This window comes from Pleurodeles waltl, chromosome 4_1, assembly GCF_031143425.1.
Source record: "Pleurodeles waltl isolate 20211129_DDA chromosome 4_1, aPleWal1.hap1.20221129, whole genome shotgun sequence".
NCBI lineage: Eukaryota > Metazoa > Chordata > Amphibia > Caudata > Salamandridae > Pleurodeles > Pleurodeles waltl.
In genome coordinates, this window is record NC_090442.1 from 913965954 (window position 1) to 913993810 (window position 27857).

At 44.9% G+C, this 27857-nt stretch overlaps 1 protein-coding gene across 1 annotated transcript in view; it reads left to right on the forward strand.

Moving 5' to 3' along the window:
* The window catches only part of GSAP (gamma-secretase activating protein), a 646974-nt gene that overhangs the window by 444428 nt on the left and 174689 nt on the right, over positions 1 to 27857 (forward strand). The window contains exons 22-24 of the mRNA XM_069229679.1: positions 1230 to 1261; positions 22600 to 22661; positions 27133 to 27228. Of these exons, the coding sequence (XP_069085780.1) occupies positions 1230 to 1261; positions 22600 to 22661; positions 27133 to 27228 (190 nt within the window). The remainder of the gene's footprint in view (positions 1 to 1229; positions 1262 to 22599; positions 22662 to 27132; positions 27229 to 27857) is intronic.

Consider the following 27857-nt stretch of genomic DNA (forward strand, 5'->3'; position numbering starts at 1 on the left):
CATGATCTCATTAGTCTCTCGATGGCATAAAAGGCATTTCAAGACATAGCATCCAACATAATGAAGGAGCATGAAGGAAGGTGACGGTGCAACAGGGAAAATTATGCATATAATCTATATCAACATATGAGGAATACAATGAAGGTTTATTGTTATTAGTTTAAGTACTATATTGTTATTACAATAATAATCATAATTATTTTTACATTGTATTGAATTTAACCAATCTGGTGGAATTAGATTTATTTTTCCACATATTATGATGAATTTGTATGCTATTTATCAAAAATATGTAAACCATTCTTTTTTCCGGCTATGATTACTAATCCAATAATATCAGACAAAAGGCAAAGAGTGATGACTTGCTATCACATATTTTCCATCTCTAGGCATCCATACCCTGCAAAGAAATCTTGTTAGAACCCATCCCCCTGAGTGGTCCCAATTGCCCAAGTTTGGGTTCCTGCCTCCTGGCCTATTCAGTCATATTTTGGAAGCAATGAGAATAAAGTTCTTTAAATTTGAATGTGTTTTAGGTTGTCAGGTGGGCTCATATATAGGGGCTAAGAGCAAAGCCACAGGCGTAACCTATTTTTAAGCATGTCACCTCTGAATCAGTGGATTCATTGCCTTGTTATGCATAGGGTGTGAAGAGACTGCAACTTGCTTCTACCCTGTACCCAAGTCCATCTGACAGTCTATAAACACTTTTCAGTCTTGGCACTCATCGGTTTTATAGAGTAACAGAACCTTTATTTTTTAAGGTTTTGTTTAGAATGTGGTATTTCTCAAGACTAGAATTAGCAACATCTAAATACATATGGTATATGCTCAGCCAGATCTCACGCCTTATCACCAGATGCTCATGTGTATTTCATGTGCTGTGCAACACGTACACGGGGTGAGTGCAGGATTGCCAGTCTGTTAAAATATGGCAGTGTTCTTATGTAAAACCACATTCTGCTTAAGCCCCAGGTGTACCTTGGCATCGGAGGGTGAAATACAGATGTTATTTTGTTGTAGGCTTTCAGAAAGCTGAAGCGTACAAAGGTAACATGTACCCTTCATGAGCACTTTGAAGTAGGAAACATTTCTTATGGTTCATTCTACATACTTGTAAAAGAAGTAGATTGTTTCTGATGAGATTAGCTGAGTACAAAATCCCCCATTCTTTAATGCAATTTGATAGTTTATTATTGTGCTTTTATTTTTTATTGATGTTTTTGTAGGGTGATGTCCAGACTGGAGACATGGAAGTCAGGTAGGGGACTATTTAGCAAATCCTGACTTTTAAAATCTGGCTGCTGCTAAAAACATTTGTGTTACCGTAAATACTGTCAACCTTTCATTTTTTTTTATTTATCCAGCTGCCTAAGCTTGAACTTTGAGGGGCACACACAGCATTGTAATGTTGTTGAAGTGTCACAAATAACTAGGTGATTTATGTTTTTTCTCTGGCAGAAGCACAGATAGCCATTAACCTACATGTAATTTTAGGTCTGGCTTGAAAGTGCACCTCCCACCTCATCTTTTAACCTATACCATTATTATTCTTTGCTTTTACACAAATACATTTCGGTTCCCATGCTATTTACTTGTAGTGCATCACATTACCATACAACATTCCTCCCCTTTAATGCCGGACCTATTGACATTGCAGATGCTTGTTGAATGTGGATGAATCATTTTTTGATATTGTACTCTTGAATTACCTGCATTTTCCGCTGTATGCAGGGGTTTGCCAAATTGTAAATGACCCATAATCCCTCCCTAAATATTTTCTGTATGCTGTGGGCCTGTGCAGACTTTCTGATGTGAAAAGCACCTGCCAATCCTCCGATTCTTTGCTTTGTAAATGCGCATACCAGTGAGTGAAAAGCTTGAGATTTGCTATCAGTGACAGACCTTCTTGGGAAAGCTCTGCTTTCTGAGGAAAGTTTCTACCAAGGAAATGGCCTGCGCTCTGCTTCCTTTCATCCTTTCTGAGACACCTGAGTCTGTGTGTGCCCTTCTATTATCCCCCAGGCGTGGACGTACACTGAGTTCGACACCCCCTTTATGTTTCATCATGACAAGCCACTAGCAGTTTCGCGTTTACCTGCAGACACTTTGGGTGGCGCTTTGCTGTAGCTGTCATGTTCTGATGGAGGAAGCCTTATATTTTCCTCCTTGCCCATACTTGTTGAGGTTGTTTCCTTTTATAGGAGTTAACCTGCTCCCTTGTTCACAGGTTAAGCATTAGTGCCTTTTCCACTATGTAGTTAGTGTTAAAATAGACTTGCTTATGACTTGAGTAATCCATGTAATTTACCAGCAAGGGTAGAGCCCGATATTTAGTTTAATTTTAATTTGTATATGGGATGCCTTTTAACTTATTTTCTTATTGTAACCATCACTGTACTGTGCATTTCAAGTAGAGACCTGGGGGCACATTTATACTCGGTTTGCACCGAATTAGTGTCATTTTTTTTTTACTCTAATTCGGTGCAAAGCTAACTCCATATTTATACTTTGGTGCTAGACCCCTCTAGTGCCAAATTTATAGAGTTAGTCATTTTTTGAAGGCGGAGACCTACCTTGCCTCAATGAGAGGCAAGGTAGGCGTTCCCGTGCAAAAAATGACTCTATGGCCTTAACGCCATATTTAGGGGCATATTTATACTCTGCGGCACCGAATTTGCGTAATTTTTTTTACTCTAACTCAGTGCAAATCCAACTCCATATTTATACTTTGGTGCTAGACCCGTCTAGCTCAGAGGCCCTGATTTATACTTTTTTTGCGTCACATTAACGTCAAAAGTGGCGCAAACGTACAAAATATTGGCCCTTATTGATACTTTTTGCTGCAAAACTGCACTAACTCAGTTTTGCACTAAAATGTTTAGCACTGCCTTGCACCATTTCCGTCCACCAGCCGGGCACCATATTTATGGAATGGTGCAAGCCGATGCAAAGGGTAGGCTAGAGTAAAAAAAGACTTTAGTCGGGTGGGGCTGGCAGTATAGAAGAAGAGAGTTTAGCACCAAAAAATGACTTTAGGCAGGTTAGAGTAAAAAAAAAAAAAAACTCTAAACAGATTAGCGTCATTTTATGGTGCTAAACCTACCATGCCCCCAATCGCCAGCACAGAGGACAGAGGTCCCCTGGGCATGGCCATTGCACCATGTGCCATGTATGGGGGCCCATTTCAGGGGCCCCTATGGCACTTTCAAAAATAAAATGTAATCTTACCTGTACTTACCTGGGATGGGGTCTCCCATCCTTCGCAGTCCCTCTGGTGTAGGTGGGGGTGCCCCGGGGGCCTGGGGAGGGCACCTGTCGGCTTATTCCATGGTGTCCCACCATGGAAATAGGCCCACAGGTCCCCTAACGCCTGCCCTGACCCAGGCTTTAAAAAATGGGGCAAAGCAAGCTTTGCCCCATTTTTTGACCCCTCCTCCCTCCCTTGCACCATTTTTGCATGGGAGTATAAATATGGCGTTAAGGCCATAGAGTCGTTTTTGCACGGGAACGCCTACCTTGCATCTCATTAAGGCAAGGTAGGTTTCCACTTCCAAAAAATGACTTTAACTCCATAAATTTGGCGCTAGACGGGTCTAGCACCAAAGTATAAATATGGAGTTAGTTTTGCACTGAATTAGAGTAAAAACAAATGACGCTAATTCAGTGCAAACAGAGTATAAATATGCCCCTTAGCGTCAAAAAATGATGCTAATCTGGTTAGAGTCATTTATTTTTACTCAAACCTGCCTAACGTCATTTTATTTAAGCTAGACTACCCTTTGCACCTGCTTGCACCATTCCATAAATATGGTGCCCAGCTGGTGCTAAAAAATGGTGCAAGCCGTTGCAAAACATTTTGGCGCAGGACTGCGTAAGTGCAGTTTTCCACCAAAAAGTATAAATGAGGCCCTAATTTTTAAGAGTACTCCCCACGTTGTCACCTGAGGGTTTGTCAGAGGGAGGGAACTCTCAAATTGAGATGTTAAAGCTTCCCCCATTTATCAATGTATCTATCATCTCTGTGCATTTATGGTTTGTAGATTTACAGTTACTTTATTTTTGCCTTGGTGCTATGCTATCATATGCACAAGCTCCTTAAACTGTTGATCTCTGAAGTGAATACAAGAGCTCATCTGCACAATCCAAACAAATGGGCAAAGCCAGAGATACATACGCTGCACTTGGCCAGGTCCAAACTGAGGTAGCCTGGTAGACAAAAGAACGATGGGCTGGAATTCTATTCCAAGCAATTGCCAGTGGTTAGACGTATTGCATGCATCCTCTTATCACCTTTTGTGTGTTTCATAGCCAGAGATAACTAATCAGTTCCAGGACGAAACAGCTAACTCCTAGCCTAGCACATAGTTATTTTTGCCAGAAAGTTTTCTACATGCCCATTAAAACATATGGTAATCACTCCTTCTTATCAAAACCAAACATATATACATGATCCAAATTAACTATCCAGCCACATAAATGAAATGTGCTGCTGGCACTTCCCTGCAAAGGTCTTACAGGGGTTTGCCACATAACTACTGCTCTCTTGTGTGAAGAAATCACCCTCACAATTGCAATCAGTTAGGTCTTCTCCTAAAACAATAGTAGTGTTGTAGGGCCAGCAATTAGTTTCCATTTTAGATTACCTTTTTAACTTGACATCTTTCTCTAATGATGACTTTTCACATATTTTCCTCTATCACAAAAATGTGCTACATGTACATTTATTCTTGAGTAGGCATTTTCGCACTGTAGTCTGTGCATTTAGTTTGAGGGTCATACAGTCGGAATGTGATGCTCTTTTGTTATTTTCCTATGCTCATCTGAAACAACTCTCTTATTCTAGACAAACTAAACAAGCATTTACAAAGCAGCGTGTCTCGCATTTGCTCGAGTTAGAGCTATTAGCGTTGTAAAGTCCTAACAGGACTTTTCTTGTCACACAACTTGCAAGAAAAGAAACACAGCGCGATCACGCTATGTAAAATGCAGCATGATCTTGCTGAAATTGAATACTGAAAAACTGAGCACGATTGCGCTATGTAAACCCTGGCGCGATCGCGTTGCGTGGAAAATAAAAAGATAAAGTAGTCCAGAAACCATGCTGAAAACATTGAGCCTCAAATGGTTTCAGTAGTTTACCGGTTCTGTGTAGGTGGGCTAAACACCGGAAAAGGCATGACATATGCATGCCTTTCACAAATGAAAGCAAGCGGATTTTAAAAGGCAAGCTCACGAACCCTGAAAGTGACTGACGTGACATGGGCGTGGTTAGAAGCCCAATGAGATTACAGCATGGGACGTCGCACTTTGCGCTTTCCCATAAAAAGCAGTTCTGAACCTCGGTCACAGTGTGACAAGGATAGTGTTATTTATATAAACAGCAGCCATGCTAGGCTCAGTGAGAGAAGCACTTAATGCTGTGGTTATCATGAAACCCCTGTGCGCTGTGACTGAGATGCAGCCCCGCTGACTGACCTTTATTCTGAAAAGGAAGATAGCCTGCACACTTAGACATGTCCATATGTGACTGCAGCAATACTAGGCTCCTGACACATAATACTAAGGTATGAGGGTTGTACCATACCAATAGGCCTTGCAGAGGGTACACCTGCTATGCTTTCTTTAGTATAAGTATAAGTGATAGAAGTAGAGCAACACTAGTGACAACACGGTTGCATTGTTTGTATTTTTACCATTCTAATAATGTTTATTACAAAGGTGTGTCTCGTCTCCTTAATAATTGCAGCTCATGTTTTTTATTACAAGCATACAAACTCTTCAATAAATATTTGAAAATGTATTTTCATATCTTTCCTTGTTGATAGCTTAGGCACTCAAAAGTAACAAGTGAAAGGGTGAGCTCTGTTTTCACAAAATCTTTGGTAATCAGAGTGGTCATGTTTGAGGTTACCAGTAACATCTATTACCCTGGAAAGGTTAGAGGTTTTGATTTGGTAGTGTGAGTTAGCCAAAACAAACCAGCATTTACTGATGGTATACTTAGACTTGGGTCCTCATTATGAACATGGTGGTCCGGACTGCCATGCCGATGGTGGTGGAAATTACTGCCACCTGCATGGGGGTCCGGAACACCATATAATAGACACGAGGGGTTCCGCGCCGGATAATGAACCTGTTTTCCCCCAGCCTTTCCATGGCGGTTTACCTCGCCAGGGAAAGGTTGGCGGGCTGGATGCCTCTGGGTGCCCCTGCACTGCCCATGCAGCAAGCATGGGCAGTGCAGGGGCCCCGTGCACAGCCCCGTCGCGCATGATGTGACAGGTGCTACTTCACCGCCGCACTGCTACATGCCGTCAATGTACAGGCCCAGCGGAATGTTGTTTATTGGGCCGGCGGGGTCTTCAATGTGCTGGCGGTCATTGGCTCGACCACCAGCACTGAACTCGGCAGGATTTCCCACCAAGCTCGTAATGACGCCCTTAGTTTCTATATTGTGAAGTTCTTGTTAACATAATAACAGTCCTGGTTTTCTTGCGTGTGCCCAAGGCTCCTTTTTCACCTTTATACGGCGACACCCGTGGTACTCCTTAGCTTAATTGGAAGCAACAATTTGTTTGTAGGTTGTTAAAGCTGGAACTTTTAAAATAATTACCGCCACTGATGTTTTTCTTTTCTTTGAATTCCATTCATTAGAAATGGCCCAAACCTGTGAATATTCCTGTTAATTGCAGCAGGCTGTTACTTTTCACTTACTTGCATATAGGCTCACTAATGGCAGTGGAGATGTTACCTTTGTGGTTGATGCACATGAAGCTTATAAGTGAGAAGTTTTTTATTCCTGGGTTAATTTTCCTGCAGTTGATGTCAGTACTCCGACATTTCACACATACACTGCAGCTGCAGTTTCAGCTGACTTTATAAATGTTTAGAAATAGCATTAACTTACCAGGATCATCAAAATTGGCTCCAAGGCACCTTCCCACATACACTGCACAATGTCAGACTGGGTCCTCTCAGCAGTAAGGGTGCAAGCTGGCCACCCTTGGCAGGATATACACCACATCGAAATGTGCATGCATTAAATCAGTGTGACATGCTTGCTCTTTTAAACCATGGGTTGGACTTTATTGACATCTGATGCAGTTTATTATGCAGATTAACTATTACCCCAGTATGACTGCCTCAAGCTGGGAAGCCATAATTAGCCATGCTTGCTGTTAGTCCAGTTACTATTGTTAATGCCATTATGGGTAAAATCCCTACCAAACGCGATGAAATTCTGTTTTGCATTGCACAAAAAAACAAATCATCTCAAAGTGGTGTTTCCCCATACGGGACCCCAAGCTAAATTTATAATTTTCGCTATGTTGCTTCCACTTCGTATGGTTCCCCCAGATGAAGTGTGCCACATGGGGTACTGACTTTGCTCCCATAGATACCATTACACATGGTACCCCCATCAATTGCTCTTTTGCCTGAATTGCTTTAGCAAAATGAAAATTAACACTGAGTGCCCCCTGCCCTAGAATTGGGGGTGAAACTAATTGGCATCTTCCAAGGCAGAAGTCTTGCAACACATTCCTAAAGAAGTGTGCTCTTACAACCACCAGATACCTTCAAAAGCTTCCATCACTTTTGAGTTTCTAAACGTTGGTAGAATATACATACGAGATTATGCACAGCAGGTTAAACCATTGTAATTGGTCCTGATTTTTCTTGTCAAAATTGGAGTACTAAACATGCTGCTGTTCTCAGAACATTACAGACATGCTTGCATCTAAACACTTACATACTTGTGTTAAAACTACTAATTTAATTATTCACATAGTTGTGGGTTCCAGTGGCTACACATATATCACCTTTAATGAAGGTATAACTGTACCAATTGCTTATAAATCACATTTATATTTCAATGCTGAAATATAGGTAGAAAAAATTCTGACTGCAGTTCAAACAGCTGTACTAAAGGAACCTCCACTGACTCATAGTTGTTGTGTCTCCTGTAGCTGTCACCAAGGCAGGCGTCCCAGGTGAAATAAACTTAGATCCAAGATGAATCCAGGGGACCACAGTTACTGATGAAGATTAAGTTGTTGATCATCATTTGAGAACACAGTAATTTTCCCAGTATGGACAAGAATATCCCAAGTCTAGTGAAATTGTGCCTCTAGATCAGTAAGCTTACACAATATTTACTGATGTTCAGCCCAGCTCGCGGATGGCAATAAATATAAATACTTGCTGCATGTGCTGCAGTAAAGGGTGCCATGAAAGATGGTGTGTTTCACATAGAACTTATACAGAAACATTTGGTGATTGTACCGCTCAGCTGGCTGAATTTAAAGCTTTGATTCTTATACTGCAGAATATGGATTCAGAGTTTCCCCCCACTGATAGTGTGCAATTCCTTTTACTGTGTCCAGTTCTTTGTTGATAATTTACATTATTGGTGCTTAAATGGATTTAGAGATTCTAAAGTTATCGCTATTAAACATAAGTTGGTTTGGTGAAAGGTGGCATCTTAGAAAGATGCTTTGCCCCGGGCTCATGTCATTCACGCATTGAGTTATCAACATGTTAGTATACATGTTGCAGGGAATTTGTGGGCTTTATGAAGCTGCCAAGGCAGCTGTTAAGACTGTTTTAGTAGCTGCGATTACTTGTTCACATACGAGAATCGATATTATGTCTGCTGTCACTGCCTTGGCTAGTGGCATGCCCCTATCTAAAAGTTATCCAGAAAATGACTCCTGTCTGTTGAGCCTTCAAAATATTCCCTTTGCCTGCATTCCTGGGGTAGGTGATCATGTGATACCCAACCAGGACCCCAGATTAGAATTAATAATTGCTTTTCATGAAGGATTAGAGTCTGCTCATGCTGGTGTGATGGCTACAGTTTCTTTGTTACAGAAATGCTGCTACTGGTAGGGTCTTTATAAACATACTAGAAAATGTGTTCTTTGTTGTGATTCTTGATGTTTTTTTGTATTGATGAAATAAAGGAAATTAAAATATTGACACCTATTGGAATTATTAAACTTTTGGAAATTTTGGTGCACCTTCCCACAGTGTACATTTGGATTTTTCCTCATGTTCTTCACATACCTCATTTCATGGTGCATGTGCACTATCATTTTGGTGAAAACAGACTTCTCTGATTCCTCCATGCTCCTAGACTTGGAGTGTTCTTTCTCTTCAGCTAAAATAGATGTTACAGTTTTGTTCCTGCTGTTGAATGGACATTATCTCCCAGATGTCTCTTTTCCAGAACTTGTAGCTGAGTGGCTTATGCCCATTCTTCTTCATGAAAGATCTGAAATGACTTGTCCCTTGTGAACATTACTGCATTTCCTGTCCATGATAGTATTGCTTGGGATAGGTTGCACTATGACAGTTTTTGGTCCCACTGAGGCATTGCAAATTCTGTATGTCTTTAAAGTTGCTATGGGTGATGTTATTACCCTAGTTCTTTTTCTGGTGAATGGGATGTTTTGACTGCTTCTAATATGCTATCTGAATTGGAACCATATATGATATTTAAACATGTGTATTGAATTCTGCAAATTAGGGTGACATGTTTGTTACCATCCTTATGCACATCATTAGTGACAGAGCTAGTACGCCATGCTATTTTTAGGGCTTGTCTGATCCCTCGCCAAATGATCTTTTTAAACAAAACAGTGCCACTGGCTACCTGTCTCGGCTTGGCTAATATTAAAAAAGGGAATACTCCTAGCATTCCCTCTGCATGTTTTGACTATTGGCAACAGTACACTAATTTCACAGAAGAACTGCTTAATGAAATGGTGCAGAATGGAACATTCAACTCTTTACTTTCTGGTTCAGATGGGTGATTAGTGTGGCCTGTTGATACTGATGGCTGCAAATTCTGTTTTTTAAAACTCTTCCAAGGCAGACCGCCATTATATTCAATCACAACACTGGTGTGGTTACTACCTATAGTGTAAGAAACTTATGCCAGCAATGGTTAGAACAGTCCACCTTGTCTGCAGTTAAAGAACAATTCTCTCCATTCAGATGATATGGACATACAAGATTTGTTGTTGGGCCCCAGATCTTCTTGTTTGAAATGTTTCATAAATGCCTCTTATAGTGCAATTTCGAACATTTCTCCACAGGAAGCTGATGAACATTTACCACAAATTGATAAGGAAACTATGCAGAACAGCCAAATCTTTTTCCAAAATGTCACAACTACATTGTCCACTCATTTAGTCTTTGAGGAATATTTTCATCTGCATTTGATATCCTACTCAATTACGTGTTTGTGCTTCAACATGGCCAGAATCAGTTGAGATCAATTTTCCAATTGAGTTGGCCTATGCAGGTTTTGAAATCAAATAGAGTGCCATGTAAATATTTGAATGCAACAAAAAAAAAATGTTTCCTTATAGTTTGTGTCTTATACAACAAGTAAGTGCAAACGGGAAGCAACCTAGACTATGCTAAAAACAGAATGCTTACTTAGAAAAGTTGGTTTTCACTGTAGCTGAAACATTAGCTGCTGTTTGGCTCATTCATGGTTTAATTTCTTTCCAGTTTCTACATTTAATTTCACATCATGTCTAAAAACTTATTCAGGTAGGCAGATATGAGGTAATTGGTGCACATTTTTTTACATGAAGCTTGATTATTTCCCTTCGATTACAGATGTATGCACGGGACAAATATATTTTTTTTATTGAGAATGAATGTGAAACTTCTTTGAGAAGCTCTGTCTGTAAAGAGATCGCACTTCATGGAGTTTGCAATGCATCTATGGCTAACTTAGTATGTGAAGGAAGTTCCTGTGTCCTCAATAAAGTTCGTATTTTTGTTACTTTCTAATAGAAGCTACTTAATTTTAAACAATCGAGGTTGCGGCTAAATGAAACCAGGTGTCCCTTAAGTAGTCACTGTTGCCAAGGTTGTTACTTGAATTAATTTCTTATATCCTCCTACGCTTATGACTGTGGAAGTTGTCCTGTGCCAATGGTCCCTATTTCTAAAAATTAACTTTGATAAATTAAGCTGGCTGAAAGCCTTAGTTTTTTTTTTTTAAAAAGGTGTGACATTAACATCTGCCTGAAAACTTTTGCTCTCCAAGTTGCCCTTTCTTCCTCAGAAGTGCAATAGCTTTTGCGCATTAACTTGCCACAACATTTCGGTGAGCTTGTACAGCATATTTGTAATGCTTCTCACTCCGTTGGAGTGACCCATTTTTTAAAATTGATCGGGTCTTAATTTTTTTTTTTAGGTTTCAGAATATACTTGGAGTGATTCCGTCCTTTTTACATTCCTTGTTTCCGGGCGTTTGTGCTGTTTTGGTTCTATTTTTGTTGCTCCGCAATAGATGTCCAACATCGAGGCCAAATGGTGATGGAATTGGCATGGTCCTCTGTGTCATGAACGTATGATACAGTACTTTGCAGTGTCTTTGTTACTGGAACTGAATGAGAAATGGTCTCTGTCCTTCTTGCCCACTTGTTTTTAGAGTGTACAACCTGTGTTTCACTTTTTATGGTGCTCTTTTGTGTGTGCACTAGACTTATGCCTTGCTACACAATTGTATCAGTCTATGGATATGAATCTACTTGTTCATAGGACAACAGTGTTGTCATATGAAGCTTCCTTTGCTCCATTATGCCTATTATAAGCCATTCTCACCAATATTCATTGATGCTTCCGCTCCACGTTTTCTGGCATCTGATCTGGCTCCTCTTCAGAGCCTGCACTCCTGGTAAAGATGCCTTTGGCTTCTGCTGAATGGGCTGTAAATGACCATGTTCGTTCCTTGGATCTTGCTCTTCAGGCCTCTGTAGATTTGTCATCTGCGGATGAGAGTTCCTACCTGAATCCTATTGACTTTCTGGACATGGTGAATTTTCTGTGAAGCCTCCTAGACTGTCTAATTTGGCTTCTAATTTTTTTACATTTGTTTTATTCATTTTCTAAATAGTTTGCATGGTTTTGAATTTGGAATTTTCATATGGCTTTCAGTGTCTGCATATGTTATTAAAATATCATTGTTGTGTTACACCAGGCTTTTAAGGTTTTTTCTAACTTGACATCTTTCTCTAATGGTGACTTTTCAAATATTGTCCTCCAACACAGAAATGTCCTAAATATGCATTTATTCTTGCTAGCCATTATTATGCATATTAAGTTCCAGGGTTTTACAGTCAGAACACAATGCCCTTGTTTTATTTTTCTGTGCTCGGCAGAGATCACTCTTTTATTCTAGACAAACTAAAAAAGCATTTCTGCACCTCTGCCATAGTTTGATAAGGACAGTGCATTATTATGTAAACAGCATCTATACTAGGCTCGGTGAGAAGAGCACTTCATGAGTATCAATTAACCCCTGTGACTGAGATGCCACCCTGCTGACTCTGACCTTATTTCCCAGAAGAAAGATACCCTGCACACTTAGACAGGTGCATTTGTAAATGCACCAAGACTGGCTTCCTGACACATAATATTAAGGTATGGTGGTTAGACCATCGGAATAGGTCTAGCAAAGGGTACTCACGCTATGCTCTCTTCAGTATAGGTACTAGTGACAGGAGTAGAGTAACATTAATAAAAATGAACATTGTTGAATTGTTTGTGTTTTACACCGTTGTAATTATTCTTACTATAACGTTGTCTCATCAGCTTAATAATCACAGCACATGTTTTTATCATAAGAGTAAGATCTATTCAATAAATATTTGTAAATGTATTTTCATATCTTTTCTTCTTGATACCTTGGGCATGCAAAAGTAACAACCAAAAGGGTTTGCCCTGTTTCCACAAATTGCTTGGGAATCAGAGTGGTTGTGTTCAAAGCTACCCATAACACCTATTACCCTGGAAAGGTTAATGGTTTAGATGTGGTACCGTGAGCTAGCCAAAACAAACCAACATTTACTGACAATATACATAGACTGTCGCCCTCATTTGGATTTTGGCGGTCAGTGACTGCCAAAGCCCAACCCGCCACACAACCACCAGTGCTGGCGGTCAGTAGACCACCATATTACGAGTGCTGGCACTTTCAGCCATTATTGAGGTGGAAAGCAGCCAACAGTCGTGCTGGCGGTCGGCACTGCAAAGGCAGTTGGTTCCCTTATTGACACCGCCACGCCAGCAGGACTCCGCTCGCTGTGTTACAAATCATAATACGGCTTGGCGAGTCCTGTTAGCTTGGTAGTGGTGGTGGCGAGGGAAGACCGCCAGGACCCATCACCTCCCGGACATTCCCCTAAACTGAGAAGATAAGTGGGCGTCCGAAAGGGGGGGAGGGAGTCTGTGTGTTTGGGTGCGTGTTTTTGGAGGGGGTGCTGAATATGTGCGTGTCTGCAAGTGAATGTGTGTCTATGTGCGTCTATGTTTGTGGATCAATATGAGTGATTGGGGGTGCATGTGTGTTTATGTCCATGCAAGCATAAAGGAGTGGGGAGTTTGAGTGTGTGGACAGTTAGGGGGGTATGTGAATGTGTGGGGACACGTGTGTGTGTGTGTGTGTGTGTGTGTGTGTGTGTGTGTGCGCCGGCGACAGGAATGAAAATTCCTGCTGCCGGGTGCATGACCGCCAGGGTTTTGTGGCGGGTGATGTGCAACCTCGTAATCTGGACTGCAGGCTGAGGCCTGCTGGTGGGTTGGAGGTACTACCCGCAGCGGTGCAACTGCACCGACGGGCATGGCAGGGTTGTGGAGGCTTGGCATCTGCCAAGGCTCAAAACTCTTAATGTGGCTGTTCTTACCGCCGGTCTCCGCAGCGGAAGGACCGCCACGGCGTGGCTGGGTGGTCTCATGACCGCCAACCTCTTAATGAGGGCCTAAGTCTCTATATTATGAGGTTCTTGTTGACATAATACACAGTCCTAGTAAACTAGTAGGAACTGTATAACATGGCATCACCATCGTTTGAGGTTTGGTACCTATTTAATGGGTCTCCTTAATAGTTTTCTTGCGTGTGTCCAAGGCTGCTTTTTCACCTTTATACGGAGACACCTGTGGTGCTCCTTAGCTTAATTTAAAGCACCAATTTATCTCTGTAGGTTGTTCAAGCTGGAACTTTTAAAATAATGTATTGATGATATAGGTAGGCTAAGTCTCTATATTGTGAAGATCTTGTTGAGATAATGCACAGTCCTTCTAAACTCATAGAGAAGTTGTTCTACTTCTCAGATTGGAAACATTGACTAAAAGCATAAGATGAAGAGTGACTCCCTGTCTCCTCTTTGATATCTATACCGTTAACACCTTTGGTCACTTTTTCAGCAGCTTCAAAGGTGAATCTTTGGTGTCTCAGAGAGCACGCACCTGGTTGATTATTTTACTTCTATCAGGCCTTGATAGTCAGGCTGTAAACATTGTGGTGCCCTTGCCAGTGTATGTAATAAATATGCCCAGGAGTCCACATTCAGATGCCCCTCCTCTTTGGTGTTTATATTTATCCTCTGTCTGCATCATTGTTGATAAAACACAGATTTTTAGATGTGCTCCAATAATCTGGTTGGCGTTTGGGAGAGCTATGAGGATTTCAGTTGATTAACATGACCTGAATAGGATTAGATTCATAATCCCCCATGTGCTGTTTAGTAGTGACGAAAATACATCTGATTGACTCAAAATGGTTCCAAAGCAGATATGATCACAAAGTCAATTTATTTTTCTCACTAATTGACATTAAGGCCCTCATTACGACCCTGGCGGTGGGTGATAGGGTCGCAGTAATACCGCCAACAGGCAGGTGTTAATTACTGTGAAATTATGACCATGGCGGTGATATCTCCATAGACAGCCACTGTACCACACCATCCGCCAGGGCGGAAGCAACAGTCACCACCGTGGTAGCTGCCAACAGCCAGGTGGAAAACAAAGTACCACCCACCATATTTTGACACAGGAAATCGCCACCTTTTCCGGGGTGGTACCAACGCCAACAAAACCCCGGCGGAAATACAGCTCAGAAGTGAGAGGACTCACCATTGGAGACAAAGGGAAGAATCACGCCGCCATGGAACCCGAACTGCAAGTTTTCCCGATGATCCACCTGGAATACCAACGCCGACAAAGACGACGACGACGGTGAGTACAGCTGCCTAGCACACAGGGGAGGGAGGAAAACGACAGTGACACACGCGCACCACACACACACACACCACACACACACGCAACACACGCCACACACACACACACACACACACACACACACACACAACCAGCTGCACAAGAAGAACAATTTGTTCCTGAAAAATGGCAGAATAATGCAAGGACAACAGGAATTGACTAAAGTGATTGTAATCAGATCAACATCAAAATTAATAATTCGATTTGGCAATGAAACAGATATGTACATATGTACAAAAAAGGGACACTGCCCAGTCCAAAGTGTCCACATGGCCACAGGGCACAGTCTAAGGCCCAACTCGAATCCTGAGCACATCCGGATAGAACCCAGCATGGGCATCTATTGGAAAATAGCCAGGCACCTCAGGGGGAGGGGTAGGGGGGTACCACAGCCAGATGTGGGAACATGCCCTCTGATTCTGGAGGGGGCAACATGCCCATTGCTTTGTTCTGGGGAGTGCAAGGCCACAGTCTCTCAAATGGGTGACTTGCCCACTGGTTCTGGAGGGGGTAACATGCCCTGTGCATTGTCCTGGGGAGTGCAAGGCCACAGTCTCTCAAGTAGGAGTAGGAGGGGGCAGCCCACACAGTAGCCCCTGTGGGGTGGACTAAATGGCGTCCGCTGGCGGTGATGGTTGCATGGTGGTGGTGGTTAGGAGAGGCTCCTAGGCAGCCCCTGCTCTCTGGCGGTGGGGGCCCCGTGACAGCTGGTAGTGGTGTTAGCCTGACAGCTTCCGCTAGCGTAGAGTGCCTCTTCTCCTGTTCATGGGTCGGGGATCCCTTACCCTTCCTGGCAGGGGTGGATGGGCACTTCACCTCTCTGCCTGGTGGTGCAGGCCCCTTCCTCACAGCTGGTGCAGGCCCCTTCCCCTTCCTCACAGCAGGTGCAGGCCCCTTCCTCACAGCTGGTGGAGGCCCCTTCCTCTTCCTCACACCTGGTGCAGGACTCTTCCCTTTCGTCCCTGGTGGTGCTTGGCTCCTTCTCCGTCAGTGTTGTATGTCTTGTATCCTTACCACCATGAGTAGGTGGTGCTACCACTGTGCCCGTGGACTGTTCGGCTGAGGTGCTAGGCTGCATCCTTGGTACCCTACCCATATGTGCAGGATTGGGGGGGGAGGGGTAGGGAAGAGGTCAAGTTGGGCAAGGAGAATCCTTTTAGGGACGTTGGTGCGGGAGGAGTAATGGGAGTGGATGATGAGAGAGTGATTGTCGAAGGTGTATGTCTGCTGGATTTGGGTGCAGGTGCATGGGCTTTAGGCTGATGTGAGGTGGATGGCTGTTGGGTGTCTGAGTGCTTGTGTTTGTGACCACCGACACGGTGGGAGAGGACACAGGGGACGCGTGCATTGATGTGTGTGGAGGTGTCTGCCAGTGAGGTGTGTGTTCTGCTTGGTGTGGTGATGCTGGTAGTTGATGTTGATGTAGTGCCTGCAGGTGTGAGTGTGGACGTAACTGGGAGGGAGAGGGAGGAGGGGGATACAGTGAAGGCTGTAGATGTTATGTCTGCAACATTATGGTGTTTGTGTGAGTGCCTGTGGGATGAAGTGTGGTGCTTTTGTTTGCCTTTGCATCTCTTGAGTGTTTCCTTGTGTGCATGCTCGTCTGTTTGTGTGCTTGGGATGGGTTGGGGTTGAGGAGAATGGGACTGGGAAGTGGGAGTTGGTGGGGGCGGTTGAAACAGGGAAAATGGCCAGAGCCTGAATCTATCTCTGTTGGGTTGCCAAACCACCATGAATGCCCTCCAGGAATGCATTGCATGCTGCATCTGGGATGCCAGCCCCTGGGTGGCATTCACAATGGTTGACTGCCCTACAGAGATGGATCTCAGCCTTCTCACTCAAGGCAGCAGGGCTCAGTGGGGCAGGGCCTGATTTGCCAGGGGTGAAGGAGATCCCCACCCTCCTGGGTGAGCGGGCACAGGCAACTCGCTGAGGGGCTACTGGGAGGGCAGTGCTGGTACGGAGGTGGCAGCTGTACCTGCAACTGGGGTGTTCACAGAGATGTCTGCCACCACCAGGGTGCTGTCATCGAAGGAGGTATCAGAGTCTGTGTGTCCCCTCCGGCGTCAGTTGACTCTGCCTCCAGGGTCCTGTGGGATGCAGCTCCCTCTGTCGCTGGTGCCTCTGCTCTTTCGCCAGATGATGCTAATGCACATGAGGACAGGATTACAAAACAAGAAAGGAGGGGCGAGAGACAAAAGACACAGTGGGTCAATGACTGCACCAACACCACTGTTGGTGTACACAGCACCCTCACACACAGGGAACAGGCCTACGCACTATGCATTGCACTACCAGTGATATGGCTAGTCACCAAGGCATGAGGAGGAGCACACAGCGCCAACTGCAGCACACCAGAGACCCAGGCAGCCCTACCTAGAAGTGAATGCAAACAAGCTAGGTTACCTATATTTGCCATGCAACCCTTGCCCTTCAGAGGACCTATGATGTTGTCTGGCCTGGCCTTAGGGGCACCCACTAACACGCAACCACCACCCGGCTACCACCCCACCAGCCGTAAGTTGCAACTATACCCACTGTACTCACCCCCTTGTGGCTGCTGTGATGCCCATCCAGCTCAGGGTAGGCCACCACCAGTATGCTGGCCATCAGGGGGGTCAGGGTCCGATGGGCACCACTTTCTCGTTGGGAGGCTATCTCCAGCTGGGCCTCCGCCGGTCTTCCGGGCCCAGCATCTCAGGTCCTCCCACCGTTTGAGACAGTGGGTGGCACCACCTGCCATAGACCCCCAGGGTCCGCACCTCCTTGGCGATGGCACTCCATAATTCCTTCTTTTGATGGGCGCTGACCTGCAGAGGCAAGACAGACAGGAGAACACCATTAGACAAACAGTCCAGCCTGTCACACAAATGGCCCACGAGACCTGTTTGCATCACCATTGGCACACACATAGCCCAGCCCACAACATGTACACCGCCAAGAGGACATCCACCCACCCCCCTTACACTAGGCCTTCAGACACAACTCCATGCATTCATGCCACATGCATCGTGCTCACAGTGTACTCACATGTTGGTCTGGAGGCCCATACAGCAACACGTACTGGGGTAGAACCCAATCTACTAGTCGCTCCAACTTCTCAGAAGTCAAGGCTGGGGCCCTTTCCCTGGTCACACGGGCCATGGTAGGTTCCAGACACAGGTCACAGCAGCACATGCAGTGTAGGGCCGCTCCTATGGAAGGTCAGGAAACAAGTGAGGAATCAGATAGAAAATGGCAGTCACGTCCGTGACGATGCATACCTTCACCGCCGATGTAGCTCCCCATTGGCCACTGTACCCCGTAGGGCCCAATATTAACCAATAATGAATTTCACCGCTGTTCACGTCCGCCTACTGCCACGGCACACAACGTCAGGGGCATTACCTCACTTCCACCTGTCCCTACACACAGGACAGGCGGTCGCCATTTCAGGGGGGGTAAACAGACCTAACGATTTTTGCTGCGTCACTGAATAAATAGGTACATAGTTCACTAATTACACTGTCCCATAGCATGTTTGCACATTGCGGACTGCTGTTGTGGCTCCATTGTTCAGTTTGTGACAGCCTACTCACTCTTGTGTCCCTTAGATACCTACCGCTGCGGATGAATAGGAGATGGAGACATACCCCGTGTACAGACCCCTAGTGGACTTGGCTACACTGGAGGACAGGCACATAATACTCACCTACAGACTGGACAGGGCCACAATCACAGAGCTGTGTGCCCAATTGGAGCCTGACCTGATATCTGTTATCTGTCACCCCACTGGGATCCCCCTTCTTGTGCAAGTGCTATCAGTGCTCCATTTCCTGACAACTGGTTCTTTCTAAGTGACATTGGGCTTGGCAACAGGAATGTCATAGCCAGCGTTCTCAAACGTGCTAACAAATCTTGTCTGGCCTGATCAAACACATGTGCAGCTACATTGCTTTCCCCCTGGTGGAAGATTTGGCCACTGTGAAGGCCGGGTTTTGTGCAATGGGATATATCCCCAATATAATTGGGGCGATTGACGGAACACATATTGCATTTGTGCCCCCCCCCCAGAATGAGCAGGTGTTCGGGAATCGTAAGAGTTTCCACTCCATGAATGTGCAGATGGTATGCTTCGCAGACCAGCACATCTCCCATGTCAATGCTAATTATCCTGGGACGGTGCATGCCTTTGTCCTGAGGAATAGCAGCATCCCAAATGTGATGTCCCTACTGCAGAGGCACAGGGTGTGGCTATTAGGTGAGCCCTGGTTCCCACCCAGTATATGTTGGTGTATGCCTATGGTATGCCTATGGTGTGGGCCATATAGGATAATGTATGGCTAAATCTTATCCCTAAATATTTGCAGGTGACTCTAGTTACTAAAACCTATGATGGCTGCCGACCCCTGTGAGGAATTCCAGGACAACGGCAGAAGAACGTTATAATGAGGCCCGTGGGCGAACCAGAAGGATCATTGAAAGGATCTTTGACCTCCTGAAGGTCAGGTTCAGGTGCCTCCATCTAATGGGGTCCCTGTGCTACTCACCCAAGAAGGTCTGCCAGATAGTAGTGGCATACTGCATGTTGCACAACTTGGCCCTCAGACGCCTTGTAACTTTTCTGCGGGAGAAGGAGACTGGAGATGCCCCTGTGGCAGCAGGGGACCCTGAGGACGGTGAGGAGGCAGAGGATGAGGATGTAGACAACAGAACTTCTATGATACGTCAGTACTTCCAATGACACACAGATGAGACAGTGCAACTTTACATTTCTATGACTATTGTTGTATTCTGTGGGGCATTGCCATGGTGGCATTACCCACTTCTTTGCCATACTTACTGTTATGTCTGGATATCCATTTTGCAGATGTTGGTGATATGACACATTCTCCTGGTGTGATCACAACAGCCAGCTACAGGTCATTAATTCTATGCTCATTCCATGTACAGTTCATTTGCAATGGTTGCATCTGGTTCAATCAATACAAATTTACAATCGATGAAATACTAGTAGTTGTTTTGTCAAGGTTGTTTATTGTAGTGCTAAAATATAGAGGGGAAAGTGCAATGGAATGGGGTGATGATGGAGGAAAGTCCAGGGTATTGTTCCAGTCTGTTGGTAGCACAGGTGCATTGTCCATGGGGACAAAGGGAGGGGAGCAATAGCAGTACAAGGTGGACAGGGTGACTGTGTGGGACAAAAGGGGGGCAATCAGAGTTTCATTTCCTTGCGGTGGTCTTGGCAAGTGTCTCTGGCTTCTGTCTGGATCGCAGGGAACGTTTGCAGGGTGGTTCACCTTCTGCAGGAGGATGGGTGCTGGTGGCCAGTTGGTCCTGTGGCGGGGCCTCCTGCCCAGTAGCGGCAGCGGAGGTGGAGAGCTGTTCAGATGACTGGCTAGTGGTAGGGACCCGCTGGTGTGACACTGCCTCCCTCCCTCTGATGTTGGCCATGTCTGCCAGCACCCCTGCTATGGAGACCAGGGTGGTGTTAATGACCTGCCAGTCCTCTCTGATCCCCTGATACTGTCCCTACTGCAGCCGTCTGTTGTCCTGCACGTTGTCTAGGATCTGGCCTATCACGTCCTGGGAATGTTGGTAGGCTCCCAGGATCTCAGAGCGTGCCTCCTGGAGAGTCAGTTCCCTGGTCCTGTCCTCCCCCTGGCACACAGCAGTCCTCCCCGAAGAGGGAAGGCTCTGTGGTGGTCTGTGACTGGGCTTGGGTGACCGACTGTCCAGTGGCCCCTGATGGGCCAGGTAGATCATCCAGATCCTGATGTCGAGATTTACAGTCATCACTGTTGGCCTCTTCTGTTGGGGGACTAGATAGTGGTGGCACCTCCTCTCCAGTGACATTGGCTGGGATACCTGTGGGGATTTAAATTATGTATTATACTTCAGGTGTATGACATTTGTACTTATGTTGCTTCCCCTGTATGGTTGTTGTTCCCCTGTCAGCTTTTGCTTGTGTATGTTTGTGTAGAGTGGTTATGATGGTTTCCCTATGCTGTGCATGCTTTGGTGATGAGTGTCCATGCAGGACTGGAAGGGGTGTCCATGCATTGGTACAGCATGCAGGGCTTGGCATTGGGATTGTGTGGAATGATGGGAGTGAGGATGTGGGTGTGTTATGGCATGTAGGTATAGGGGGTTGATAATTGTTAAAAGTTGACTTACCAGTGTCCAGTCCTCTTTCAACTCTGGCCAGGCCCTCAGGATGTAGTATTGCCAAGACTTGCTCCTCCAATGCTATGAGTTGTGGAGGAGGAGGTGGGGGTCCACCGCCAGTCCTGTGTATAGCGAGCTGGTGTCTTGCTGCAATGAAACGTACCTTCCCCCATAGGTCGTTCCACCTCTTCCTGATGTCGTCCCTTGTTCTTGGGTGCTGTCCCACGGCGTTGATCCTGTCCACGATTCTCCGCCATAGCTCCATCTTCCTTGCTATTGATATCTGCTGCACCTATGCTCCAAATAGCTGTGGCTCTACCCTGACGATTTCCTCCAACATGACCCTTAACTCCTCCTCAGTGAAACAGGGGTGCCTTTGTGATGCCATGGGTGTTATGTGATGTGTGTTGATGAGGGTGTGTTGGGTAATGTGGTTTGGTGTGTGATGTGGAATGTGTGGGGGTGTATGGGTGTGAGTGGTGTGTGTGTCTAGTTGTCGCAGTGGTCTTGGTGTCAGTCTGGTGGCAATGAAATGTAAAGGGTTTTGGGTAACGTGGGTGTGTGTTTTATAGTGGTGTGGTGTGTGTGTGTGTGTATGGGTGTCAGGTGTGTGTTGTTTGAATTGGCCAATGTGGTGTTTTGTCTGTTGGTGTCCGTTGTGAGAGCGGCGGTATGTACCGCCAATGGTTTACCGCCGTTGAATGTCCGCTGTGGTGATTTGTGGGCCATAATGTGATGGCCATGGTCCTTTGGCATAAGGTGTGGGTTTTGGGACTGCTACTTTGCACTGACCTTTGGTCTGGCAGATTTGTGTATGTGGCTGTATTCTGTCGGATTGGTGTGTGTGTGTGTGTGTGTGTCTTATTTTGGTGAACGGATATTGGCAGTTGGCAGCTGTCAACACAGTGGTAAGCGGCATTTACCGCCAATGTCATAATGAGGGCCTTAGTCTTAAATACATGTTCCCCTGGTTCTCACGAAATAACATCATTAATGAGGTTCAACTCTCTTGCATGCGCAGTGCGCCACTGTGCTCAGAAGTTACCTTGAACCCTTCAAGACTACATTGAAAGCTGTTAGTAATAGTGATTTAGAACGCTACATTTTAGCTTTGTGGTTTTGTTTACTATACTGATGTCTTTGCATAAGAGGAACTAGTCTGTTGTCTGATCTGGCTAAATGTCTCGGCTTTGAAAGAGAATGCTCCCTGACTAAATGATTGTAACACTGTGAGACGTTGCACTGCTTATGTAGTGCAGATTTTAAAGGAAAAGCTCGTTTATTTTGGAACATGATTTGCTATATTCCGTTTATTTGAACTTTTGTAAGTAATTTTGTAAACTAACTTTAATTATAACTCTGTTACAGAGCCAAGGCTGGTTCCTCTCTTTCAGGAGGAAGACTACCATCAGAAGGAACTTGTCGGGCTGGTATGTACTTTAGAAACAATGTTTGCCCTAATTAGGGTATTTACTGCGGCTTTGGAAGGTTCCTATACATCCTCACTCCCTGACTCGGAGCGTTACATGACCGTCTTTTCCGGACTGTTAGAAACTACTGTGATTGCTTTCAAAGGCAGGGGCCAGCTAAAGAAACACAAGGGATTGTTTTAGTTTAGGGATTGTTTGCTTTGCAATCCTCTATGTTCCGTGGCCCTGATTGAACACAGAAATAGTGAAGTTGTTCCCATTTTACTAATATGCAAATACGTAGAGAAATCTTTATAAATGGTGTTTGTTTGAAGTCCTTTTACTTTCTCCAGACTTCAAAACTATGCCAGAATCAAAATCAGGGCAGGCAGGAGTGCCTGCACAAAATCAGACATAAAAGTAAGTGTTATGGTTCACTATGAGTGACATCCCAACATGACTATCACATGTTAAAATCCAATGGCGCACACTGCCATTATGTAAGCAGATCCCTGCATCCTGCCTGTGAGTGGCAGCCAGCAAATACTAGCCCCTAATTCATTAGTGAAGAAGCTCAACGATTTGTACTGTTTAAGCGATAAAGAGGGAAACCTAGTTCTAATGTCTTTGGAAACTACCCTCGGGCACACCAGATGACCAGTCAAATCTAAACTGTTTTAAAGTATGGTAAATGTTTAAAAAAAAAAAAGATAGCTGAATTGGCTTGACTTAAATTAACAATCTTTTCTTTACTATACCATGTGAATATGGTGAGGTGTGTATGTTTTGGTAACATGCAATTGTTTTATCTTAAAATATTGTTAATACACATGTATGCACTGCATTTGAATCCTGTATTAAAGTACCCTCTTTTTGGCATGGTTACCCCCACGGTTTGTCTGCTGTCAGTATGCTTTGATTGTTTTCACTGGGATCCTGCTAACCAGGACCCCAGTTATTATGCTCTCTCCCTCTAAATTTGGTTGCCTGTTACTTTGCTCTCCCAACAATTGGCCTACAGGTGCCCCCATATAAGTCTCTAGTGTATGGTACCCAGCTACCCAGGGCATTGGAGCACCAGGGGTTCCCTATGGGCTGCTGCATGTATTGTCCCACCCATGGGAGCCCGTGCAAAACCTGTCCGCAGTCCTACCATTGCAGCCTGCGTGAAAAGGTGCATGCACCCTTTCACTACAGGTCACTGCACCAGGTATAAGTCACCCCTGTGAAAGGCCCTCCTAGCCCAGAGGGCAGGGTGCAAGGTGTGTGTGAGGGCACCCCTGCATGAGCACAGGTGCCCCTACGAACTCCAGCTCCAATACACTGTACTTCGTGAGTGCAGGGAAGGCATTTTACCAGTGTACTGGACACAGGTCACACTACCTTTGTACAGCTACGTAATTGTAATTCCGAACCTGAGCATGTTGGTAACAAGCATGTTTGAATCCTACCTCAATACTGTTGCCAGTATTGGTTGTATGATTCCATGCACTCGTGGGTCTCTTTAGAGGACCCCCAGCATTGCTCCTATTAGTCTTCAGGGCTGTTCTGTGCAGCCCGTGTTGCTTCCACCCCTCAGACAAGTTTCTGCCCTCCTGCTGCTTGACCAGCTCAGGCAGAAGAAGGCAGAACAAAGGATTTCCTTTGGGAGAGGGCGGTAACACCCTCTCCCTTGGAAATATGTGTAACATGGCTTGGGAAGAGGTAGCCTCCCCAAGCCACCGTTATGCTTTGAAGGGCGCATTTGGTGCCCTCCTTGCATAAATGGGTTTGCACCAGTCCAAGAACACCTGGTCCCTGCTTTGGTGAGAAACTGGCAAAGGAAAGGGGAGTAACCTCTCCCCTGTCCATCACCACCCGACGGGTGGTGCCCAGAGTACCTCCAGGTGGCCACTTGGTTCTGTCATCTTGAATCCAAGATGTGCAGAAGCCCCTGGGAGCATCAAGTGGCCAGGTCAGGTAGGTGATGTCACAACCCCCTCCTGATAGGTGGTCACCCTTTCTGGGTTCTTTGGGGTTTGCCTCTTGGGTTGGTCCTCAGATTCAACGTTAAGGATTCCAGCAGGACTCCTCTGCAATGTTTACTTTATCTTCTGGCCACCGGAACCGCAACTGGACTCTTCAGGAACCAACAATCTACAACTCCAGCGACAACTCCGCTTTGCAACATTGTTTCACTGGCTCCTTTCAGCAACTGCAACATTTTCCCTGCTGTGCATCCTCTGAGGTCGACGAGACTCCAGACTGTACCAAGAAGGGAATCTCCCTTGGAGTGAAGGAGACACTCCCCTGCATCTGCAGGCACCAACTGCAACGATGACTGGCTGCGTCGATCTGCTCTCCTCTGGGACTGCGTGGACCTTGCATCACAGGTGGTGGTCTGGAGTGGTCCCCTGGGTCCTCTCTGCCAGCTGTCCAACTTGGGAGACTGTAAGCCCTTGCCTGTCCTTGCAGCACAGTACTCCTTTGCTAGGAGCACTGCAACTCTTGCCGCTACCAAGGCTTATTTGCTCATCTTCCAAGGGATCATCAGGCTTCATGTAGCCCTGGCCCCAGCACTTCTTCCTTCGAAGCACAGTCACCTCTCTGCTGCTCCAGTGACATGGGACTCCTCTTCAGGTGTGATGAGTGAGCCTCACTGCAACTCCTGTGCCTGCTGCCAGTGGGTTTCCTGTGGGGGCTGCCACCTCTTCTGGTGACTGCTGAGGATTACCCCGGACTCCCCTCCTTGGACCCTGCTGGTCCTCTTCAGCCTTTCAACTTGTCTTCCTCTTCTTTTACACTTGCCAAGGCTTGTTTGTGGTTCTTCAGCACCACTGACCGCACTGCAACCAGACAGCCAACAGGGTACACCATCTGCATTACCTCAGGCACTCCTCTTCAGCTCCTGTGCTGCCAGCTGGTCCTCTTCGATCACCATCGACCTGGTCCCCCATCCACAGAAGGGTGGGGTCTGCCACCACCGGACACTCAATCATGAACTGGACTTGGTCCCCTTCCTTTGCAGGCTTGTGCCAGAATCTACCTGTGGGTTCTTCCAGTCTTTGCTGGATCTTGCACAATCCTTTTCCTAAGTCCTCTTGTTGGTTTTGAGGAAAACCAGGTACTTACTCCTGCTCTCCTGGTCTCTGGCGGTCACTCTGGTGCTCACCTCTTGGGGTTCCTAGTTCTTCCAGCTCCCCTCTGACAATTCCATATCCTTGGATGTGGGACTGTTTCTTGCATTCCACTTGCTTAGTATATGTTTTGGCTCTCACCTAGGGCCCTCACTATTTTCTATTGCTTTTGCCAATGTCTATTGCTTTTTAGGCTCTTTACTGATTGCCATTGTGTATATAATAGTGTGTTTACTTTCCTCCAGTTGAAAAGACTGCCTAGTATTATTCTAGTATTTGTGTTACCATAATAAAGTACCTTTATTTTTGTAACACAATGTGGTTCTTTCTTGTGTGATAGTGTTGGGTGACTGTAGTGGTATTATATAAGCTTTGCATGTCTTCTAGGTAAGCCTTGGCTGCTCATTCACTACTATCGTTGGAGAGCCTTGGCTTTTTAGACACTGCCTACACTTCACTAGTATGGGATAACTGGTATAAGGTGATAATACCATAGATGCTCACCACACACCAGGCCAGCTTTCTTCAGATCCATACTGTAGATCACTGTATACATTTCTCACTTCTCCACACTCTGTTATATCTATCTTCTGGCCAGAGACACATCTTTCTTTCTCCCTCGCTTCTGTAAGTGTATGTTGGAGCTTTACAAATGTACTGTTACGGATGCTGTGTTGGACATGATGGTGTTTAACAACTTTTTCTTTAGCGAATGCTATTTTGTATCTCTGGTTTTGTGCAACGCTTAGCCTTAGTATTTTTGACTAATGAGACTGGTGACGGACCCATGGAATGTTATGAGACACCCAGTGTATCTCTTCGCTATTTTGTGACTCAGGGTAACCTTGAAGTGATACTGGATTGGGTGTACGAACTGTAGTGGTTCCCAGTGCTTCCTCACGTGGGCTTTCGGAATCACACTCTGATGTTGAAGCTATTGTGTACATAGGCACAGATACATTTGGTATGTGAGCGGACCTGCACAAATTGCCTTCCTTTCATTATATTTGCCATAAAGTTGAGAAATAATAATGTTATTTTTAAACTGGAATTTCTGCATTCTCAGTTTTTTCAGAAACTTTTACGGACTCGTAATTTTGCTGCCGAAAGGTCATAAACATTGGTCAGATTTCCACATTTGTGCCCTCAGATTGTCTTCTCATAGGTTCTGTCTTACTGTTGAGAAGCCTGGGAAGGAGGAACGTTACGTTACATATACTTCACACCCAAAACAGGCAGTGAATTGTGTTTTATTTTCATTCTGCGAGATATGTCAGTTTCCTTTCCTCATTTAATGTTTTACTTATTATAATAAAGCAGATCATAATGTGAAGAATCGGAACTATAATGTAAAATGTAATATATTATTTTTGCAGATTATTGTCAAATTAAAAGCTCACCTTATGAAAAATTTGCAACATTTAAGCAAGACTGAAATAGACGGTATAGTAATCACCTATGTGTCAACGTTGGTAAGTGTCTAGTTGAAGTGATTTTACATTTTTAGTTCTGGCCTAAAGCTTTGGGCATGTCACCAGACTGTTTTTCAAAAAAAGACACACATATGTAGATACCCTTTGTTCACTGGGTTTATTGATTGTTCTGTTAAACTGTCATTCACAATTTGCCACCACCTACTCCAGCATTGTGCGTGGAGTAATAGGTCAGCCTACTTTACTCAGTGGCTTCCTTCACTAACAGCGCAAAGCCTATGCACATTTTTTACATCCATCTAAAAATAGTTTTTTTCTCTTCACTGGCGAATCTGATTCAAAAGTGTTTTTTTATATATTAACTTTAAATACTGCCTGTCTATTTTGCATGCCCTTTGGGTGAACAGTTTATGTATTTTTCTGTCTCATTTTTAGGCCTTCCTTAGAGACAGGTTTAGTTGTTTCGTTAGCCTCATGTTTTCAAGAAATTATAAATAAAAAAACATACATGTATGTGCACGTAGAGAAGCTTTCAGTCATCCCTCTTCATGTATTGGTCTGAATGAGTATCATTCGCGGTTTTCCTCCACCCTCATAAATACTGTATGGGACAGTGGGCGACCCCACTTCAGCCTTTGACTGTCTTCGCTGTGGGTGATGACATTTTG